The 23,964-nt window shown below is 36.8% G+C and overlaps 2 protein-coding genes across 9 annotated transcripts in view; one reads left to right on the top strand and one right to left on the bottom strand.

Annotated features, from left to right (window-relative positions):
- Positions 1 to 17,902, top strand: part of rbl2 (retinoblastoma-like 2 (p130)) — a 134,006-nt gene extending 116,104 nt beyond the window's left edge. For 4 of the 5 annotated variants that reach the window (XM_073069999.1, XM_073070000.1, XM_073069998.1 and 1 more), the window contains exons 19-22: positions 7,564 to 7,666; positions 8,088 to 8,302; positions 11,205 to 11,369; positions 13,083 to 17,902. In XM_073069999.1, the coding sequence (XP_072926100.1) occupies positions 7,564 to 7,666; positions 8,088 to 8,302; positions 11,205 to 11,369; positions 13,083 to 13,253 (654 nt within the window). In that variant the 3' untranslated portion in view covers positions 13,254 to 17,902. The remainder of the gene's footprint in view (positions 1 to 7,563; positions 7,667 to 8,087; positions 8,303 to 11,204; positions 11,370 to 13,082) is intronic. The other variant, XM_073069997.1, reaches the window with a different exon arrangement.
- An 880-nt stretch (positions 17,903 to 18,782) lies between these two features.
- aktip (akt interacting protein) overlaps positions 18,783 to 23,964 on the bottom strand; it is a 32,605-nt gene continuing 27,423 nt past the window's right edge. For all 4 annotated transcript variants that reach the window (XM_073070005.1, XM_073070003.1, XM_073070001.1 and 1 more), the window contains 5 exons: positions 23,566 to 23,654; positions 22,769 to 22,867; positions 21,889 to 21,996; positions 20,670 to 20,730; positions 18,783 to 19,765 (listed from right to left, as the gene is read on the bottom strand). In XM_073070005.1, coding sequence (XP_072926106.1) covers positions 19,658 to 19,765; positions 20,670 to 20,730; positions 21,889 to 21,996; positions 22,769 to 22,867; positions 23,566 to 23,654 — 465 coding nt within the window. In that variant the 3' untranslated portion in view covers positions 18,783 to 19,657. The remainder of the gene's footprint in view (positions 19,766 to 20,669; positions 20,731 to 21,888; positions 21,997 to 22,768; positions 22,868 to 23,565; positions 23,655 to 23,964) is intronic.

Here is a 23,964-nt window from a genome sequence, read left to right as displayed (position 1 = left end):
CATTATGTGCTTTAGATCTAACTAAAACAGATTTACTGAAGCTTATACTATAATGTAAGGAATATATTGGTGGTTGGCATCTCAGAAGTTAATTTCCACATGAAAACAGGTATAGTTTTGCCCTCTCATACCTTTGTCATTCCTTTTGGTGGACTTTGTATCTCAAAACCTCACCTGAAAAGATGGGTCAGTTTAGTTCAAAGTTCAAAGTAAATTTAGTATCAAAGTACATATATGTCCACCCGATACAACCCTGAGATTAATTTTCTTGTGGAGAACCACAATAAATACAAGAAACACAATAGAATCAGTGAAAGACCTCACACAACAGGATGAGCAAACAACCAATGTGCAAAAGACAACGAACTGTGCAAATACAGAAAAAAAAACAAAAAAAAACAAAATAATGATAATAAAAAAACAATAGATATTGAGAACATGAGAAGAATAGTCTTTGAAAGTGAGTCCATAGGTTGTGGGAACAGTTAAGTATTAGGGTGAGTGAAGATGGTGAAGTTATCCTCTCTGGTTTGCTCTTGGTTTGGTGAGTGTTGTGTTTTATCCTGGAGAAGATTTGGGCCAATCCATGCTGTGGATGTCAGCTGAATTCTTGGTTAGGTGAGTGTTGGGTTTTGTCCTGGAGAAGATTTGGCTGATCCATGCTGAATATGGATGTCAGCTGAATTCTTGGTTAGGTGAGAGTTGGGTTTCGTCCTGGAGAAGGTTTGGTCAATCCATGACGTTATGGATGTTACCTGAACTGCTGAGCATCCTCTACTCTTTCCACCCTATTTTCTTTAAGTCACAGGTTTGCTGTGTGGGCCTCTGCCTTCAGGTATCAATAGAGTTATTTCTTTTTGATTGAGAAATGATGAAGCTTCCAATATTGGAAGTAGACCCATTCCTGGGTTATCTTGGTAGAGAAATCATGAGTTTCTCCACATGTCATTTATTTGGTCTTAATAGCACCTCTATACTATGGAAATTATGCAGCTTCTGTTCACTTCTGTGGGTGACAGGTTGACTGAATTGCCCTCTTTGAAGAGTTTCTCTTGTGGAGTCTGTGCACATTGAACTTCTTGTGGCAATTTGTCTGTTTACCCCAATATTTTAGTGCCCAATTGATTGAGGAAGTAGAGCAGATCAAGTAGTATTCAGTACCTGTCCCAGACACTGGTGGGGTCATGGAACGGTCTTGTGCTTGTCCCTTTGACTTATCATGGACTTGTTTATGATAGATTGTCCCTCAGGCATTTTGTTATGAGAAATACCCCATTGGAATTAATCATCCCTCCTTCTTTGCTAATTTTGCCTTGCTCACTCTGATTGTATCACCCAGGATTATCAGTTTGTCTCCCTTTGAGATATGGACCAAGGTCACTTTTATATAAGTTCTCCTTGAGCGCATCTAAATCTTCGAGAGTTGGAGTATTTAGGTATCAACATTACGGTGTTAGTCACAATGATGATTCTGTGGCTATGTGCACTGTGCATTGTCCTATACATCATGTAGTGTGAATCAGGTCTTGAGCGTGTACCAAGTTATGTAGTCTCAGCTGGGGTAACATTTGTCATATTGGCTCAGTATCCAATGATGATGGAAGGGAAAATAACTTCAGGTCCCATTTCACGATTTCTCTATTTGATTTCTATGGAAAAATATATGTATTGTTGTTGAATGAGCACAGGAATAGGTTCATCTGTGAAAGTTCCTGGAGTTAAATAAACATTGAATGCTATAAATAATTGGCTATTTTACAGAGTATGCACATTGCCTGTGGAATAGTTTTCTGTCGTCTAGATGAGGATCTATTTTTTGTTAATCCTGGGTGGCCAATTCCTTATTTTGAGTCTATGATCCCTGCATACAGATACAGCAACCAGAAGAAACATAGTCCCTGCAGCTATCCTCTCAAATCCTGTAAGAATTATATGTCTCAATTAGATTACTTCTTCTAAACTCAAAAAAGGCCAGTCTCCAATACTTGGAATTAATCTGATAAATGTTTATTGCAGTCCCTCTTTTGTGATCCAGCAATTCTTAGGTAGGGAGATAATATTTGTACATAATATCCCAGGTGCAGCTTTATCAGAAACCTATTTAATTTAAATTGAATGGCCCTGCTTTTGTACTTCAATCCTCCTGCAGTGAATGAATTTATTTTTCTGAGTGATACAGCAAGGAGTTGGCCTTTTGAGCCAGTAGCCCCAAAAACACAATTAAGCCAAACCTAATCACAGGACACTTTACAATGACCAGTAATTGGGTTAATTGGGTTACCTGGTTCATTGTTGGGAGAAAACTGAAGCACCTGGGGAAAACTTACAGAGACTCTTTACAACAGCGCTGGAAATTGAACCCTGAACTCCAGAACACCCCGAGCTGTAATAGCGTTGTGCTATTGGCTATGCTACTGTGGTGCCTGGAGGAAGTCCAAATGCTGTTTGCTTTCTTCATGACTGCACATGTTCACTTTAGTCTACTTGAAATCTCGTCATCTACCTTGCATCCAACTTCTCAGCAGGCTTGGAAATGTGCCCTCATCCAAATCGTGAATATAAATTTTGAGCAGCTGAGGCCAATCATCAATCCCTGTGGAAGCTCACTAGTCACCGCTGAACTCCGAAAATAATTTATTTACACTGTTCTCTGTATTTTGCTCTCTAATTTATCTTCATTCCATGCCAATATATTAGCCTCCTCCCCATAACACATACCTTCATTTAATAACCCCTTATGAGATACCTTATTGAGGACCTTCCGGAATTCCAAATACAGTGCATTCTAGTTAATTGGGACACATCGGGACCAGTACATTTTGGTTGGCCCAAATAAATGGTTGCCCCAATTAGTCAGTTTCATGGAAGTAATTAAAAAGGCATTAAAAAAAACTAAGTAACAAGTTATGTATTTAAGTGAAATACATAACAAATTAGAACTCTACTAATTCCACTACTGTACTATACAACTGTATATTAGTTCCTGAATAGTTATCGACAGAGGAATTCATCCAGTGGATACTGCCGTTTTTTTTGATTGACCCTAAATGAACAAAATCAGCACAGACATACAGGAGATGATGGACTGCCTTCATACAATGCTACTTATGATTGTGTTGTCCAAATCTTCATTTTCACTGTAATTTTCAAGATGATTGTTGATACCATCAAACTCTTTGTAGTTCCCCACTTGTTGAAGTAGTAAAATCGCTTCATTTTCACTCCTGGCCGTTTCTGGCATCTCTAATCCTGGTTGCTTGAAACTGTGGTGAGTAAAACAGTTCTGAATTATGGTACTGCTCATTTCTTGCCAACTATCAGTGAGAATAACCACTGCATTTTGAACGCAAACATATGCAACTGACATTAAAAGATGTTTGCTTAAGCACGATGTAGTGTTTAATGGCCACACAAGTGCACATGACTGATGCTAGTTCGAAACTTCGGCAAGTCTCCTGCCCCAATTAAGTAACATTGTGTCCGAAATAAACAAAGGGAATCACAGCTGTTTTCTCAATTAGTTTTTGTTCTTTAAGAGTTATCCCAAATAAGTGGCTGTCTTAATTAACTGGAACCCACTGTATACCATACCCACCGATTCCCCCTTACCTATTTTGTGAGCTGCAACCTAAAAAAAAAAGCTCTTAAGCAAATTTGTTAAATATGATCTCGTTTTGCATAAATCCATGTTGATTATTATCTTCTAATTGTCTTGCTACCATTTCCTTAATAACAGGTTCTAGTATTTTTACTTTGTGTTGATCTTGGGCTGATTGATCTGTATTTCCCTGTTTTCTGTCACCCACTTTTCTTAAATAGTGGGGTTACATTTGCAATCTTTCTGTCTCTGGGAGCTGCCCTAGAATATGCAGAATTTTGAAATTGGAAGATGAATATCATTGTAACACTTATCTCATGACCATCTCCTTCAAAACTAGACATGGGTTATCAGGTCCTGGAGAATCTGTCATCTTTCGGGTTCCACTTGCTTTTCCAGTTCATTTTTTCACTTATGCTAATTTCTTTCATCTTAATCACTCTAGACTTGTGATTCCTCACCAGTGATAGGAGGTTTTCTGTGACTTCTACCGTGAAGAAAGAAATTTTTGTTTAATTTCTTTTGTCTTTTCCCTATTCTCCAAGATAAGTTCTTTCTATTTCAGTCAGTAAGGAAATCACACACAAGATTTTAGAACAGCCCATTCTTTCATTGCTTTGTCACATTCCATGAATTTGTCATTTACACTATTGCAATTAATAGATTTACACTGATTTTAATGTAGATTAAAGTCCTCCATTATTATTGTTTTAACCTTGTTACCGTTGCCTTCTGATTTATGCATTAACTGGGCTGTTACAGGCAACTCCATCAAACTGACTCTGGTTGTTTCTCACCTCCTTTCAAACTTGTGTTGCTTCTTGATTTTCTGAGCTAAGATCCTTTCTCTTGACTGACTTTTCCTTGTTTATCATCTGGGCTATCCCTGCTTTCCATTTGTCTGACTCTTCTAAATGAGAATTATTCTGGATTTAATTACGAGACTCATCAGCATCTGAAGAAAGAGAAACAGAGTTCATGTTTCTTCAGAACAATTCAGACATAGGGTGTCCGATTTCAAATACCAACTCTTGTTTCTCTTTTCAGATACTGTCTGACCTGCTCAGTGTTTCCTACATTTTCTGTTCTTGTTTCAGATCTGAAGGATGTGCAGTTCCATTGATTTTTGACTTACTGCTAAAAGTAGCCTGGATAATTGATAATGCAATGATAATTAGTAATTGTGAAAAAAATATTAAATGTTTATTGAAAGGGGACACAAGTGGAGATGACGGAAGAACAGCAATGGCTGGAGTTTCAGGAAGCAATTCAGAAAGCGCAGGATAAATACATCCCAAAGATTATTAAGTATTCTAAAGGGAAGATGATGAAACCATGGTCAGTAAAGGAAATCAAAGACAGCATAAAAGCAAAAGAGAGGGTGTATAACAAAAATTATTGGGAAGCTAGAGGATTGGAAAGCTTTTACAAACCAACAGAAGGCAACTAAAAATCATAAGGAGAGAAAAGATGAAATATGAAGGTAAGCTAGCCAATAATATAAAAGAGGATACCAAAAGTGTTTTCTAATATCTGTAGAGTAAAAGAGAGGCGAGAGTAGATATCAGACCACTGGAAAATGATGCTGGAGAGGAAATAATGGGGAAACAAAGAAATAGCAGATGAATGTAAATATTTTGCATCGGTCTTCATGGTGGAAGACATTAGTAGTGTGCCGGATATTTGAGAGTGCCGGGGGGTAGAATTGAGTGTTGTTGCTATTACTAAGGAGAAGGTGCTTGGGAAGCTAAAATGTCTGAAGGTAGTTACATCACCTGGACCAGATGAACTACACCCCGGGGTTCTGGAAGAGCTATCTGAAGAGATTGTGGAGGCTTTAGTAATGATCTTTCAAGAACCACTAGGTTCTGAAATGGTTCCAGAAGACTGGAAAATTGCAGGTGTGACTCCACTCTTGAAGAAGGGAAAGTGGCAAAAGAAAGGAAATCGGAAGACACTTATGTCAATGATGTGAATGATGGAATTGATGATATGAAGTTAGGAAGAATTGACAGATGGATTATGGTGTATATGGTTGTGCACTTTGGTAGAAGGAACAAAGTCAGTCAGTTGTTCCTGTTCGCACCTTGTGGTGCATCAGGTGGCAACCTTGCCATTTCTTTAGCATGTTTGTCTGTTTTTTATAAAGCCAAGTTGCTAGCTTGACACTCAACCAGCATGGATGGAAAATGTGCAGGGAGACAGCCGGATTCGAACCCAGGCGTGGTGTGGATACCACTACACCACCGGCCAGCTGAGAAGGAATAAAATGTAGGCTGTTTTCTAAATGGGGAGAAAATTCAAAAATCAGAGGTGCAGAAGGACTTGGGACTGTGCAGGATTTCCTAACAGTTGATTTGCAGGTTGAGTAAGGAAGGAAGGCAAATGCAATGTTAGCATTCATTTCAAGAGAACTAGAATGGAAAGCAAAGATATAATTTTGAAGATTTATAAGACATAAGGCTATAAGACATTGGAGTAGAATTAGGCCATTTGGCCCATCAAGTCTGCTCTGCTATTTGATCATGGCTGATTTATTTCCCTTTCAACCCCATTCCCTCCCCGTAACCTTTTACACCCTGACTTACCAAGAATCTATCAACCTCCGCCTGAAATACATTCAGTGACCAGGCCCCCATAACCAGTCCTGATGAAGGTCTTGGCTCGAAATGTTAACTGTTTACTCTTTTCCACTGATGCTGCCTGGCATGCTGAATTCCTTTAGCATTTTGTCTGTATTGTGATGATATAAGACATCGATCAGAGCACACTTGGGAGTCCTGTGAGCAGGTTTGTGTCCCTTATTTAGGAAAAGAAGTGCTAGCATTGGAGAGGGCCCAGAGGAGGTTCATGAGAATGATCCCAGGAATGAAAGGGTTAATTATGCTGTGTGTAATTACTTTGGGCCATACTCACTGGAATTTAGAAGAATGAGGCAGAATCTCATTGAAATTTACTGAATATTTAAAAGCCTAGGTAGAGTGGTTGTGGAGTGGATGTGGACCTGAGATCTTACGTATGACCTGAGGGCACAGCCTCAGAATAGAAGGGATGTCCATTTAGCAGAGAGATGAGGAGGGATTTCTTTAGTCACAGAGTATAGAACTCAAATCGCCACAGATGGCTGTCACTTGGTATATTTAAAGTGAAAGTTCATTTTTCTTGATTTGTCAAGGCTTCAGAGGTTACTTAGTGGAACTCAATCGCCACAGGTGGCTGTGGAGGCCAAGTCACTTGGTATACTTAAAGGTTCATAGGTTCTTGATTAGTCAAAGATTATGAGGTGAAGGCAGGAGAATGGCTTTGAAAGGAATAATAAATAAGTCTTGATGGAATGGAGGAGCAGACCTGATGAGCTGAATGGCCTAATTCTGCCCCTATATCTTACTGTCTTGGAGCTCTTAGTTCATGAGCCCATTATTTTTCTATTTGTGCATGAACTTACTTGTTTTAAGAATGCTGCTGGTATTCAGATACAAAAACTTCAGTGTAGCCTTTTTACTATCTTTCTCACCTCTGATTGAGGGATATTCATATATGTATCCTGATAAGCTCTGGTTATCAATATCTGTCATGCCACCCTGCACTTTCATCTAATCCTTTCTTAAAAATGATTTAGGAGAAAGTTGTTTCACTTTCAGACAAATAGAACATTTTAAATCATGAATCTGAGAGGTACTAAGAGAACCACTTCAGATATGTGAGTAGAATTAAAGCCTTAGTCATGTTGGGAATAACAAGAACAAAAGTATGTTCTGACCATTTCATGTGGACGATGTTTGAATCAAAATATCCTTGACATAATTGGGCCTCATCCCTCTCAACTGACTCTCTTGACTTGTGCAAGAATATTCCTTAACATACATCGCAATTGGAAATTTAATAAACCTAGAACAATTTTTAATTGTAATTATAAAATTGTACCTATTAGTATTCTGTACCTGATGATATTTATGTCTGTACAGATTTATAGGAGTGTATTGTTAAAAGTTCGAAGAAGACGAACTTCCGGCAGCAGTGACAGTAGTGGTCGCCAGGGTTCACCAACAGAGACAACCAGAGATAGGAGTAAGTATTTTTAATACATTATATGGTATTAACAATTATTGTATCATATTATATAGTATTGATAATAGTATGCCTTTCTCAAAGCATCTAATTATTAATGTTCAACAGTGCAAAAATGGACTGTAATATTATATTCTGATATTTTGGCTTTTTTTTCCACTCATTCTTCCATCCATTGTTTATTTCTTCCTATGTTATCTTGTACAACCTTTATTTTAAACAAATTGCTTCTTTTGAAATGAAGTGGACGGACACTTAGCATAAAGAAACACTTCCACAATCTCCCTGCAGGATAGTGTTTCATATCTATATAATATTTCTTCTTGCACTTGTATGTACAGTAGTTGCTTCTTGCTGGTGTGATATGCAAGATGCAAATTTTTAGTTAACTTAATTGTAAGTTGTCCTCTTTTTCTTGTAGATAGTAGAGACTCCAGTCCAAACATGAGGTCCAGCAGTACACTGCCAGTACCTCAGCCAAGTAGTGCACCACCTACGCCAACTCGGCTGGCTGGAGCTAACAGTGATATGGAAGAGGAGGAGAGGGGAGATCTCATTCAATTCTACAATAACATTTACATCCGGAGAGTAAAAGCATTTGCACTGAAGTATTCTACATCAAGCCTGGAGAGTGGGGTAAATTGTCAGTTTTACTATTGGCAGATTTTCATTTAACATGTTACAATATTTCAGTAAATAATACTGAAAACATGCATTTTTCATGTCAATCACACACTACTGTGACAACAATAATCTTAAGAATTGATAAAGGAATCAGAAATCCAGGCTTGAAGCACAGAATTAACAATCTGACCATTATTGTTGCTTGGTGGAAATTTTAATGTTTTTTTTTGCAATTATCAAAGTTTAAATGTGTAATGGGAGCACAATTAGTTCATGAAGACAGTATTAAATAGATATTTTGCAAACACAACTACACATCTTGATTACATCAGATTTCATGCAACTTTACAGTGAATGGTTGTGGGTAGCATCCATACATATGAAGTGTATTTCTTTATGGGAACTTTGAGAAGTCATTCTGCTCTGGTTTATGCTGATATAGTATGTCGACATCGTTTATCAATATATTGAATTTACACATTTGTCCTTGATTCATCTGTTGCTGTTTTAAGTTCAAATTGTAGTGTGGTATTTATTGTGTCAGAAGAAATAACTATAACTTAATTTAAGTCCTCAAGTTATTACATTGAGAACATTTAAGAGTATGTTGGGTAGTTTCAGGGATGGGAGGGGTATGGAGGACTATGATCCAGGTACAGGTTCATGCAACTAGGTATAACAGTTTGGAACAGATTAGCACTTAAGTTTTGTAAGAAAACAGTTTGAAACATTTTCTCTCTGTACTAATAAAAAATATTTTAAATACTTGGTACATTAAAGGGAAAGTAGTACAAATTACTAATATTTAATAACAGTGCAGAACAATATTTTCCCCCAACACCCTATTGGTACAGCTGTGAATTCTTATTTCACGATAGGTGTCCTGTAACTTTTTGATTCAGACATACAATCTAGTGTATGTAAAAACAAAGTGACTGATGGCAATAAAATTGCTAACAAAATTTGGAGATTATTGCAATTACGCTATGGGCTTGATCAAGATTAGGCTTGGGCTGAAGTTGTTCACTAAGTAGTTATCCTGTCCCTCACAACAGGCTGGAACCAAACCCAAATTCTAGGAGTTAAAGCAGAGGTTCCCATCCTGGGCTCCACAGACCCCTTACTTAATGGTATTGGTCCATGGCATAAAAAAATGTTGGGAACCTGTGAGTTAAAGGAGCAAAGCTTGGGGCATTCCAGAGTTCGGAGTTCAATTCCATTGTCATCTGAAAGGAGTTTGTATGTATTCCCCCCATGAATGCACGAGTTTCCTCCAGGTGCTCTGATTTCCTCACATGGACCAAAGATGTATGATTAGTAGGTCAACTGGTCATTGTAAATTGTCCTGTGATCAGGCTAGTGTTAAATAGATTTCACCTACACAGTCATCTTGGCAATGAATCCCAGAGATTCACCACCTTCGAACACCAAAAATTCCTCATCTCTTTTCTAAATTGACATCCTTGTGGCTGTGCCATCTGGTCCTAGACTTCCCCACCATTGGAAACATTCTCTGCATGTCAATTCTATCGAGGTCTTTCAATATTTGGTAGATTTTAAATATGATCTCTTTTCATTCTTCTAAACTCCAGCGAGTACAAGCCCAGAGCCATCAAACAGTCCTCATACATTAACCCATTTATTCCCAGTATAAATTCTTGGAAAAGGTCCAGAGGTGGTTTATAATGCTAGCACATCCATTCTCAGATAGGAAGTCCAAAACTGCTCACAATACTCCAAATGTGGTCTGAGCAATGCCTTCTAAAACCTCAGCATTACATCCTTGCTTTTATATTCTAATCCTTTTGAAAAGAATACTAACATTGCATTTCCCTTCCTTACTACTCAACTTGCAAGTTAACCATTGAGGAAATCCAGCACTAGTACTCCCAAGTCCCTTTACACTTTTGATTTCTGAATTTGCTCCGTTTAGAAAATAGTCTCCACCTTTATTCCTTCTACTAAAGTGCACAACCATATTCTCTACTTTGAATTCCATATCTCCCTTCATTGCCCATTATCCTAATCTATCCAAGTTCTTCTGCAGACTTCCTGCTTTCTCAACATTTGTCCCTCCACCTATCACATCATCTGCAAACATGGCCACAAAACCATCATTTGTCATCTAGATCTTCAGTATGTAACGTCAAAAGCAGTATGTAACCCAAAAGCTCGGCCCTAATAATAGACTCCCAACCTTTTCCAGTTCACAAAAGTCAGGTAACTGGCATATAATTTCATTTCTTCTATGTCCTTCACCGGTTCAAAAAATGGAATAACGTTTGTGATTTTGCAGTTCTCCAAAACCATTCCAGAATCTAGCAAGTTATTGAAAGATCACTACTAGTGCCTCCACAGTCTCTTCAGCCACTCTTTCAGAACCCTGTGATGTTGTCCATTTAGTCCAGGTGACTTACTGTATTTCACATTTGGGAAGGTAGACAATTTATCTAGGCTTCTATTTTGTACAGTACTGCACATTAAAAATTGCTTGCTTTAAACTGCTGTTGCATGATACAGAGAAAGTAGCTTTAAGTGTTTAACAACAGTTAAAATCTACTGATGTACACAAGAAATATGTAGATTTTAACCACTGATACTGTGCAGTATAAACTGATTTTACCATTCATTGGGTGAAAATGGAATTTCACATTATGTTATTAGCTGGGAACAGTTTGGTTCTGATAGAAATACTGAGCAACTTAAATAAATCAAGAGTTATTAATCACAGCAACTTAAACAACAAATACCAAAATAGGCCAAACAGTTTGCAAAGTACAATTTTTGGAATAAAACTTGTTTTGTGTTGCATTATAGATGAAATCCTGGAATATGCTGCAGTATTTAACACTAGTATTACTGCTTGTGTACATAAATTTGGTTCTGAATTTAAAGAAACTTTTTGTTTGTACAGAATGAAGCTCCTGCTTTATCTCCTTTCCCATCTGTAAGGACAGGATCACCACGCAGAGTCCTGCTCTCTCAACATCACTCCATCTACATTTCACCACATAAGAATGGAGGCTCCCCTTCACCAAGAGAAAAGATGTTTTATTGTTTCAGCAGAAGTCCTTCAAAGGTGAGTCACAATCCTTAAATGTTTAACTAGCTACACATCTACCTCCGCCAGTGTCAAGCACAAACCACAAATTTAAAATGTTGGAGCAGTGATCAATACTGAGCTTAGGAGTTCTGCTTAGAAGTCTTGTTGATAACTTGGCGCTGGTTGATCGCTGTTACCCGAACTTGCCTCGTGGCACTAAAGAGATCTTCAGATTAAGCACTCATCGACTGATTAGATATAGATTGTGCAATGTGTAGATTCTACATTTAATTGTGGAATATTCCAGCTGTCTTACTGTGCCATGATTAAGGGTATCTCAGGGACAGGTGGAGAAAACATGGGAGTTTGAACATGACCATAAAGGTTAAGGAAGAGCTGCAGAAAAGTTCAACTCTTGTCTCAGTCTTTCATGGGGTAACAGGAGTTGCTTTGGCAACTATCTATTCTTTCTACAAACCTAGTACCATACTGATGTGCACAAGCACACTTTTATATTTAGGTGGTATCTGCTCTGTCATTTCATTCATGCTGTGACCTTCCCCAGGTTCTCTGGTTTCTTCCATTAAGTAACCAACATGTGTACGTTGCCTTAGATTTCCAACATCTAAAGAATTTCTTATGTTTATGATTTGCTGCTGTACTGCGAAACCTCTTCAAGGTATGCCTACCCTGAAGAAATCTTCATCTTATGTTTGACAGGAGTTCAGTGAGACCCTCTCTTACTGCTCTCCCTCTGATTTCTGCTGCCCTTTCTCAACTATGTACTTACCCAGACTTGCTACCACAGCCACGTATTCTTCCTGGGAACTTGCCTTCACTGCCATCTTGTTCTCAACTTCTCCTTATTGACTTATATTTAAAAAAATCCCCCCCTTCTGTTGTTCACTCTGACCTCTTACCTGTTCACCTTGGTGCCCCTCTTCCTTCCTCTTCTCCTATGCTCCACTCTCCTCTCAGATTCCTTCATTTCTAGCCTTTTACCTTTTCCACCCACCGGCTTCACCCATCTTCTCGCTATCCTTCTTCACCTCCCCCACCTTTTATTCTGGCGTCTTCCCCCTTCCTTTCCGGTCTTGAAGAAGGGTCTTGGGCCGAAACATCAACTGTTTGTTCATTTCTATGGATGCAGCCTGACCTGAGTTCCTTCAGCTTTTTGTGGGTTGCATTCGATTTCCAGCATTTGGAGATTTTGTCTATGTCAGGTATAGTAGCTGGGACTAAACGAGTCCTGTGAAGATTGAGGACATTAAGAGGGCAGAAAATGACCATGAGATATCTCTGACAAATAGGTTAGAGGGGTAATTTCCCAAAATGTATCACTTTGCACATCTGATTTTAAATTTCATCTTCCTTTGTCCACTTTCACAATTGATCAGTATTCTTTGTATCCTTAATCTTCATTATCTATTACACAATCAATTTCGGTCATCTACAAATGTACTAATTATTACTAACATCCTCATATGACAAACTGAGGACCACACACACCACTAGTTCCAGGCCATCAATCTTTAAATAAAAGCCTCCAATACTACTCTGTACCTCCTAAGCAAGCCACGCTTGTTCTAATAGACTTGTCAAAATAAGCCATTTAAACAATCAAACATGTGCCGTCATTTTCTGCACCTTATTTGATACCAGTCCTATGATCAAATTCTGAATGTGAACTTTAGAAACAAGCCTATTTTTTTCTTGCAACTAAGATGATTCCTTTTTTACCACCTGCAGAGACTGAGAGATATCAACAACATGATCAAGACTGGTGAAACACCAACTAAGAAACGTGGCTTGACATTGGATGATGGCAATGAAGTGCCAGCTAAGAGGGTTTGTCAAGAGAACCATACTGCACTATACAGACGTTTGCAAGATGTGGCCAATGACAGAGGCTCACACTGATTCTACTTGTGCCTCATTACTTTGGTAATTTGTTGAGAAACAGTAATGGGCTTTGGCACAAATACCAACTAATTATATCAACTTCATGACTTGTCCCCCTGCCTTTGAGTCCAAGAAACTGGAAAGCAGACCAGAGAAAATTACAGCTATGCTTAAAGCTTTTGCCAAGCCATATAGTCAGTGAGTACATGCTGTAGGAAAGTGGACACAAAGGGTTAAGCGCTTTAACAGATATCCAGTTTCTTGCTTTCTAAAGCAGTTTACATTTAAAAGATCAGAATGTTGAAGAGGGGCATCTTAGGGTAAGAGATCTGTGAAGCGAAGTATTTTAAATAGCATTTTATTATTTAAGCTTTTCCAAAATAAGTATTAAAACAGACTTAAAACAAGTTTTTCATATCAAATTCAATTATACTATTACTACATTTGTATGTCAACTTAGATTAAAACGTTTAAATTTTAAATATGCTTTAGAAAGGACAGGTTATTTTCAAAAGCAAAATACAGGATATGATCCTATTACCGATATACAAATGTTCTGTGAAACTGTTTGGATTGGACAATAGCGTTTAAATTCCCATGGACGAGTTTTCCCTCCTCCGCAATTAGCATTCCATGTCCAAGAATTACATTCAAAGTGCCCAGTTTATCCACAACGGATTTTGGTGCCCAAAACTGGTTGTGTGTGTTCAGTGAGCTTGGAAGGTCATGAATAGCATGCAAGTAACAACTACAGAACCGCCATTTGAAATGGTAGTTTACAGCCAGTAGTTTAGAAAAGAAAATGTTAAAAAGTTTCTATTTAAAAGAATATTGATTATTTTATGGAAGATGACCTATTTTCAGGTTTTCATACTTGATATGTCACTTAGACCCTTCGTTTTCTATTGATTAACATTCTATTGCAAAAACAAAATATACTGAAAGTCCAGACAGACAAATTAAAAAAAAAATGCAGGTCAGGCAACATTTGGAAAGAGAAAAAGTTTTAACTTAAGGCTGTTGAATATCTAAGTCAAATGCAATGGGGATTTCAAGTTAGGAAACAAATTTAGCATGTTGTTGTCATGCAATGTTTGTCCTCAGGAGGTGTAATGAATATTCATCATTCAAGTCTTAGGCTGTGAAGAGATAAAATTATTTATTTAAATGTATGTACAATGACACAGATAATGCATGTAATAAAACAACTCCCCAGCAACACAAATGGTGCTGGAAGTACTTGGCAAGTTTGGCAACATCTGTGGAAGGATATAGACAGCCAACCTTTCACTGCCAGTGCAAAGGAACAATCTTAACCTGAAATACTGACTGTTCATTTCCCCTCTACAGATGCTGCCTGACTTGCCGAGTTCCTCCAGTGCTTTGTGTTGTTCCAGATTCCAGCAGCTGCAATCTCATCTCCAAATCCTCAGTGGTTCTTTTTCAATATTACCCGCACTCTCGAGAGGGCTGATCAGTCGTGAGGGCTACAGTCAGGATTTTAAACAGCATCCCATAGCTGAAGGATATGGAGATTTTTCAAAACACAATTCAAAGAATCAATTAATATGTCCAAAACCCTACAACTTGCTTCCGGATCACCAAATTTATCCTGAGAATTAAAGAAACTGACAAAGGAACATTAGTGCAACACTTACCCCACCTTTAGAGAAAGGTGCATTGCTACTTGTTTGGATTGGCTACCTCTCAGTAGTAATGATAAACGCTGTAAATATAGGTACATAAATTCTGTCAGCATCTGCTATTAACTTGTGGAATATACAATCAGATTCAGAACCAAACCTTTTTAATCACCTCTTTGCTCACTTAATAGCCTGTTTGTAACAGACCCTAATCTACTGCAAATGTTTTGCTCATCTGATCTGAAATGCCTCATAAACCACACATTTATTGCCATAACAGTTATTTTCTAACTTAGTCAATGCAGTTGAATTGTTTGGTAACCAAAGAAAAACAGAACAATATGTCAGAGCACAAAAAAAAAATCACAGTAGATACTCACAGGATCTCAACCTGAAATGTCAACAGTTTATTCATTTCCACAGATGCTGCCTAACCTGTTGAATTTCTCCAGCATTTGATGTGTTTCTTCAGTCAATAGCTGTCACAATCTGATGTCAGCCATTCAACAAATATTTCTACTGTTCTTTCAAATTAACAATTACCATGAAGCACAGTATGCACCCAATAGGACAGATTAATACAGTTGCTAACTTTAGTAAACCCTATATACAAACTTTTGGACATTGACACATTAAATTTGTTATAATTAAATTTAATTACAAAAAATACGAGGAGTTATTTAAAATTTTAACAAGTATCTTACCTGGAAGAGATCAGTAGACTGAGCAGGAAGTGTATGGTAACACTCACAATATGCTGGAAGAACTCAGCAGGCCAGACAGCATCTATGGAAAAAGAGTACAGTTGATATTTCAGGCCAAGATCCTTCAAGCCTGATGAATGGTCTCAGCCCAAAATGTCGACTGCTCAGGTTTCCATAGACACTGCCTGGCCTGTTGAGTTTCTTCAACATTGTGTGTTGCTTGGATTTCCAGCATCTGCAGACTTTCTCTTGTTTAAGAAGAGTATGGTATTACTTCCAATCACCTGCCTTACATTCAGTAGAAGTGTCAGTTTCCCATGACACTTGTATTGGAAATCAGTGATACTTTGCAACTATTTTGTCCTCAGTGTTTGAGTAGTGTGTATTCTACCTTATTCTTTACTTAGCATAAAATAGTTTTAGTAGAAGAGAAAGGGTTGTCATCAATTCTTTAATGGTTCAAAGAAATCAGGTTCACAATAACTTAATTCAGTTATTCCTTCAGTATTCAGTTCAGTATTCCGGTCAGCTTCATTCACCTTACCTTAGTAATACAAATCTCAACCAGATATAAATATTTTGGTATGCAAGTAAGCAATCTGTATTAGTCATATTCTTTAATTGGTGAAAAGAGATACTCAATAGGAAAATACACAATCTATATTGCTGTGTCATGAGTACAGAAAATATAGGTTGGGATTAAAGCATCCAGATTTTATTGGGCACCATTGACATTGCAAATCACCATGTTGCTCAGATCAGTTGAAAACATCTTAAGATTTAAAAAAGGTCTCAAATAGCCTATACCCAAAGGTGGTTTTTAAAGCAATGCAAAAAGCCTATAGTAAAATTTTGGCTAGATGGGTTTACATTTTAATATCAGTCCTTGAACATAACTTCTCAATTAAAAACAATTTTATTTAAACTTTTGAAAAGATTAAGGAATATTCAATTTAGGATATCATTTTAGTTAAGTGGTTATGGTGTTTATTGTATTGTAGTTTGCAGTGAGTTCAGTCCAGATAAAATGGAATTACTACAATACTTATTTTAAACAGGGACCCCACAAGTGTGTCAAAAAACAACTTGTTTTAAAGCTTATTAATCTGCAGAAGTATTTAAATTATAATTGATTTGTTAAAATGTTTTGTGCTGTTTCTCTGTAAAAGTTGTGAAATCTGATGTTTTAACATTTGTATGTGTCTACATTCTTTTATAAAATAATTTCTGTTACTAATTTAGAAAATGGTTTATGATCAAGCAGTCACATCACACATCTTAGAACAGGTTACTAGAATTTGTTTTTCTATTTCTGTAAAAGTTGATGGAATTTAGTCTTTTAGAAGACACCTGCACCAACATTTTTTTTAAAAATCCATGTCTCACCTTGAACATTGGCATGAGAGTCTGTTTTGTTACTGCCCATAATTTCTAATTCAGGAAATTGATTTCGGAATAAGCAAACATCTATAATTTTATAACTGAATGAAAACGCAAATGACTATTACTATATTTAGAAGTAAAATTTCTATGAAGTTGAGTGAGAATCTTTGAGGCAAAAGAAATCCAATGTTTAAAAACCAAACCTTAAGTGCAGTTTTATTTGCTTCTTCATTGCTGATGAATTTAAGCCATCCCTGCTTTTTCAGACAGTGAGCCATCTGAACCTCTACCATTTTTTGTTATATTGCAGTCAAACTTTCAAAAGCATTCACAGTACTCATCTCTGATTATGCTACAGCTTATTTGATTTAGCTGAAAATACAAGACTCCAGATTCCATAGAAAAGAAATTTGATTCCCCATTGTAAACACTGGTTAGGGAAATAAAAATTCTGCTGGTGTTTGGAGGATCTTTAAAAGTTGCAATAAATAAGCTGCACTTTTTTTCTATCAGTTTAAAGATCATTCAGAACATTAGGATAGATGTGGTTTTTAAGATGCAAGTGGCTAGTGAACATTTTTCTTTCCAATGCTTACAGAACGTGCTTGTGGAGTTTGGTGGGGGGGTGGGGTGCGAAATAGCAAACATCCTGCTACCTGCATCTTGGGCATACAAGGCACTGAATAAGTTATTAAATATTAATGGAATCCAGGGATATGGAATCATGCCATTATAAAAGATTGGTAACAACAACAACAAATAGTGGAAGCAGGCACAAAAGGACCAAATAGTTGACTCCTGTCTATTTCTTATGTTCTTAAGATGACTTTGTTCATTCAAGATTCTACAGCATACTGAAAGCAGCCAATGCTCATATTGCTCTTGAAGACCAGTTTGTACATGTAACTTGAGTTATAGTAAATGCCATTATAAAATCTATATTGTGTTTTTTTTAAATCAAACTCAATATCCGCAGTTAGTAATTCTTTGATAAATACAGTCATTCATGTATCAAAAACACTGTGTGAGGCACCACTTAGGTTTTCAAAACCACTGCCATTTTATATAATACTTTAATTACAAACTTTTATCTTTATTTTCTGTGAAGGTATCCATTAACTAAAACAGTGGCTAAACTCCTATCACATTGCACATGGAGTTCAGATCAAATTCCTGGATAGATTACAGCAGATAATATCAGACAAAAACAGGATAGAGAAGTAAAATGCTCAGGAGGAAAAGCGGAATCATGAAAGCGATTACGGTTAATTCTTTTTCAAACCCTTCATATTTGTTTGAATGAAAAGGATATTCAGTGGGGGTAGGAGGGGGAAAATTGAAGGATTGGAACTAATCTACATTTTAAATTGGTGGAAGTGACATAGAACAAAAAAAAACACAAAAGTTACAAGACCAGAGATGGTTATGGTAGATGCACTGTAAGACACAAAGAAGCTAGTTATTGTTTGATGCAGGAAGACAAAAAAAGTGATCAGAGACAGAACCAGAGCAGGTTAGAGAAAGAAAAGCCCACAAACAAAATGCTCGAAAGAGATTAACATTCAAGGTTAACAGCTGAGTGTGTAAGCGGAAGCCAAAGCTAATGAATTTGCACCACTGTGCCATCTGGTGGTAAATACACATACTGCAATGCAAGTAAGCATTTTATCAAAAATAACTAATACTATCACTAGTGGCAATCAAAGCCAAACAGTCTTCAAATGGAAAGGGACAGCATTTACCAAAAGTAGTTACTCGTATGCCCACGTACATACATACATACACACACACACACACAAACATTAAAAAGTAATCAGCAGTTTTAGTTTGTTTTTATTTTAAAGTTTAAGCCATAATGACATCAGTTTGTTGGTCTGCAGCTATTTCACCTTTTAATAGACCCCACCACAAATAAACAGCACTTTTATTACACAATGTGCTGCTTGATTGCACAAGATAATTATAACATGAATGTCTAGGAAATATTCTTCTTTGAACTGATTCAGACACACTATATAAAGATCACCAAAATTACAAAGCTTGGGGCCCCACTGAACGCACTGTTTCTTTAACAGATTAATCTACTCAAATACATGTCCAATGAACTGATGTCACTTTCAGCACCATTTCATCTCAAAGTGCTAACTATAGGGTCAAAAATGCTATTTACAAAATATATATGCTAATATTTACATTAGAAAACTCAACCGTGATTTTATGAAAACTGCAAATAGTCATACGCTATGTAAAATATAGTTGATCTGGATGATTACTGAATGTCCAAACTCAAAATCTTAAAACTCTAGTGGCCAGCCCCGAAACATGAAAAACATTTCTACATAATAATGGCAGTATTACAAAAATGGTGACATCTTTATGAAAGAACCACACAATTCAGTTAACCACCCCAACATTATTAATAGTTGTATTGCCAAGATTACCTAGGTAGTAGAGGTCTCCAAAATGCAAGTTTTAACAAACTTTGTTAAAAGTTGAATTTAAACAAAAGTTTAAAATCTTTATAATTTATGCGCAAGGAACACCATCTCCTGCATTTTGTTTTTAAACTGTTGCCGCTAAAACAAAGTCCAACATCTGAACCAACACGGGGAAGAAAATATTATATCTCAATTGACCTGGTCCATTATGCCTCACAGAAAGAAAGTGCCTCTCGTGCCGTTGATAAGATGTACTAGGTTTGTGCAGTGTTTTCATCCTTGCTGAAAGGTTGTGTTGAACCAGGTTTTACCCAGGAAAGACCAGACACATGCACGCTTTTGTTCTGATCTTCAGGTTTTCTCTAGGCAAGAGAAAACAAAAAAACATAACCATGCATCTCACAATGCCAAACTTAATACTGCACAGAATATCAAATAAGGTGGAAAACAGCATCACTTTTTTTTTTATAACCAGATCCTTAAAGCATTGCACAAGATTGGCAAGTACGTAAATCAAACTAAACTAGCTTAAAGTAGTGGAAGAGGAAAGTTAGAAGTTTAGTTTAAAAGTGGGGGAGGGACAAACAGCTTTCCCATAAACAATGGAATAGTCAGAGAAACTCAGGTGAACAAGGACTCCTCCAAAATAGTAACTGGATATTCTACAACATGATAATTAAGCAGAATAAGACTCCAAGCCATACAGGGAGATGGTCAAGTCAAGTGGCCAAAAGTTCAACCTACAAAAAGCGAGTTTAAAATGGCATCTTAAAAATGACTGTAATAGAAGCCAAAGGAGGGACTTTAACAGCTTGGGGACTAGGCAGCACAAGTTTGAACCTGGATACAAGTTGGGTAAGGTAGAACAGTAAAGGAATCAAGTCCAAGATGATACTTGAACTCAAAAATAAAAGGAAGTCAGGACAAAAAAGCAGAAAAGTATTTTTTCAGCACTGCTATTGAAAACGGAGTAAAAGGAACTGCTAGTTACACATCAGATCTTTCTAAGTGGCAATTCACAATTGTACAATGAGGCCAAAAAATGACTGCTTGTAATCAGAACACCTTTGCACAAGCTTTGATTGAAATGCAGATGAGCACCTGTTCTCCAGCAATCATTCAATATTACTGGAAGTTGTGTGTCACGAAATTGAGTTCATGATTGAGGACAAGGATTGTACAGGATAGTTATGAAGGAGAAATGGGTGGGCTGGCTGACACGTTAGCTAGTAACAAAAGGGTTTTCAATATATGTAGGAAATGTACCTTTTGGGTCAACATCTTCTCTCTGGCTTCCTCATGTACTGCTGGATTCCAGGGTGAAAAGCTTTGGAAGAAACAGGTAATTTTTATTTTTTTTTTTAAAAAAAAAGAAAAACATGTAATTCTCACTTTGCATATGATCCAAATTTTTTTATCTCCTTTAAAGTCAGCACCTCTTTGGTGGCATGAGATTCTACAAGTACTGACAGCCTTCAAATAGCTTTTTCAAGTGACCATTTTATTTCTCAGCCCTAAAACTGAAACTATTTAGTTCATATGGAGGCTTAATAGCCAAAAGGAATTAATGCTCACTTCAATCACAAGTGGAACTGCTGGTTTCCATGACCCTGCTTAATCTGGGATTCAAAGCAAATTCTGTCTTCACCATCCTCAGCAACAATTAGAATTGCAACATTACTGCAAAGTTGAGCAGAATGGTGGAGATTTTTATTCTTGGCTCATAGGATAGATCATTTGCTCATTATGATGTATACTTAAATTTTAACCGAACAAAAAAAAAATTACCAGGAATAAAGTTCTAAACGTTATCAAGCAATCTGCTCTGCAGATAATCAGGCAATGTGGAGGAAAGCCCATCACAAAAATACTTTTGTATTACATAAAATAACATTATAAAGCAAATTTAAAGTAAAAAAAGAATGTTCAAGTAGTTGTTTATTGACTTAATTCAAAGTTTATAATTTTAATTACGATACAATTCAAACATAATTACAATAAATTGTGCCATAAAAATTATTCAACAAACACTTATATTATGTGTGCCTCAGGCAATAGGGAACATCAAAAATCTTATTTTAGCTATCTAGAATAATAGGCCAGATGTTCAATGTTAGTCCATCAAGTAGGCCAAAATTACTCCCCAAACCATTTATATGTAATGCTGATTTCAAAAAATATTATTGGCAGTACAAATAATTTATTCATGCAAAGAACAGAGCAAGAGTTAATGACACTTTAATTTAGTTACAACTTATTGTTCATGATGGAAAATTCCTACAAATCTGGTTATTTAATAACACAATCACATGTAAATTTGCCATTTGTAGATCAAAATCAAATCAACTTTCTACATAACAGGAACAAGTCAATAATTATAACTACTATGCACACACTTCAAATGCACGTTGGATACAAACAAGTTTTGGTTTAATAGGAAGGTATTAGAATTAGTCTCAAAACTTAAAATTTAAATCAAACTCACCTAATTGCATAAGGGTCATCCATTTTGGGTTGATCAAAGAGATGACTGTTGCATAGTTTCACACTATCAACTACTTTGCTTTTGAACAAATGTATGTCCTTTTCATATCTGGAAAGGAAGGTACATTTTCAGATTGATCAGTGCAATGGTTTCTAATTAAGCCTGAGAACAATTGAAAGATGCAGACATGATGAGGGACCGGGCTTCAAACTGTGGGGCTTGCTTCTGAGCCTTCAATTCACATCTTTATCTTTAACCACCTTCCATATTCTGCAAGGTTTTTAATTAGACTCACAAATCTCAAGATGTGCACAAAGTTGTTATGGCGTGGCAATGCTAAATAACAGTGCAAACACATTTACATAACTAGCAGCATTTTAGCCATGCACCTAATAGGTGTAGGATCAGACAAATATCCATAAAGTTTTAAGGCCACTTCATATGGGAAGGAAAGTGCATCAATATTCTAAGTACTGTTCAAATTACATTTTAAGGAAACTTCAAGACAACCTACACATTTCTTTCCAACATTATCTCCTGATATTTCAAATATTCAGTTATTAATTGGCTGCAAATCTGGAAGGTGCTGTAAACACAAATATTTATCACCACTACAATAATAACTTAAATTTTGCAAATGTAATGATTACTATTGTGATGTCATGAAATTGGCAAGAATTTTCAAATACATTTATACAGTTAAGCATGGCTGATAGCTGGAAGGGTCAGTTGAGAGTGCCATCACTTCGCAGTCATTTCCAGAACAGAGATCATTAGCCCGTTCTTTAAAATTCAACCCACTATAATTTTGTCCATAAACATCAGGTACAAAATCACTCTTACAGTTGTGATCTTACAGCAACTTAAGTTTTGGACTCACAGTACTGCAGCTTCAGGATTCAAGGGACTAAAGATATCAATCTTGTAGAACACTCGACGGGCAAACATCAACACCTGCCAGATGTGGTTATAATTTCGCCTGTAGGGAACACGTACACATACAACCATCAGGAAAGATTCAACATATTTTGCCTGATTTACACTTGCTACTTTTCCCCATAACCTTCAGGCAATAAATGAGTAACTGGCATATTTCTTCACCCAAATTCTCTTAAGGTATTTTCACACCTTACTGAATTGTGTACCTTAGTTTGCACTAGTTGCGGGGATGAGGAACAGACAAGGGCAAGGGATTAGGATTGTTTAAAAACTATGCAAGGCTGTTACAATTTCAAGAGCAACTTCCAGCATTGGCATAGTTGAAATAGTTATCATCATTGCTCCACCCTGGTTGCATTCTTTGCACATGCAATTGAAACAGAAATAGTCACTTGATAACAATTTCAACTTGATACACAATCAGCTCATTATATTCTCAATAAAAAGTTTTGCTGTACAAGGTGTGGCCAATCTCTTTAAAAAACAGAATACTAAAGTAGAATTAATACCAAAATAAGCATCTGTACTGTTAAAAATAAGTGCTTTATTTCCTCTTTTGCTGTTTAATAATTCTCGAGCCTGACTGACTTGTCCGCCTGCTTGTTGCAGCTTATTTATAAAATTTATATCAAACAGAGCTCATTTGAGGGCACAGAAGCAGGATCCCACTCAACTATTAGTACAGGAGACTAAAGTTTGTCAGATGCTGAATAATGGGAAACAATTAAGTGCACTAACCTCCATTTTGTGAATGCTCTTTTTACATCCAATTCTCCTGTCGATGGATCCACTAGTGGGTGGAAGACTGGTATATCAAACATCAAACGCTAAAATAAAGCGGAGCACAAAGAAGAAACATCTAAATACATTCTTCTGAAGATGCTCAACAGTTCACAGCATTTGGTTATCACTGTTAGCACAGCATAGGCAAGACATCTAAAGCTGGGTCTCGAATTGTTTTTATTCAGGACGTTTCTTTACCAGTATTGCCATTAAAAGGTGGTTTTGATTATCTATAAAAAAGATAAGCCAAATGCATTAACTTTCAGTTTCTAATGTTGCAGTTTGTGCAGCTTCAGAGCCGTGGATCAGACACGGCTATAAGCAGCACTGGGGCCCCACAGAGGATGTACTAGT

Source organism: Hemitrygon akajei, chromosome 17 (assembly GCF_048418815.1).
Source record: "Hemitrygon akajei chromosome 17, sHemAka1.3, whole genome shotgun sequence".
Lineage (NCBI taxonomy): Eukaryota > Metazoa > Chordata > Chondrichthyes > Myliobatiformes > Dasyatidae > Hemitrygon > Hemitrygon akajei.
Note: the sequence above shows the minus strand (reverse complement) of the source record. Positions and strands in the feature narration are given on the sequence as shown.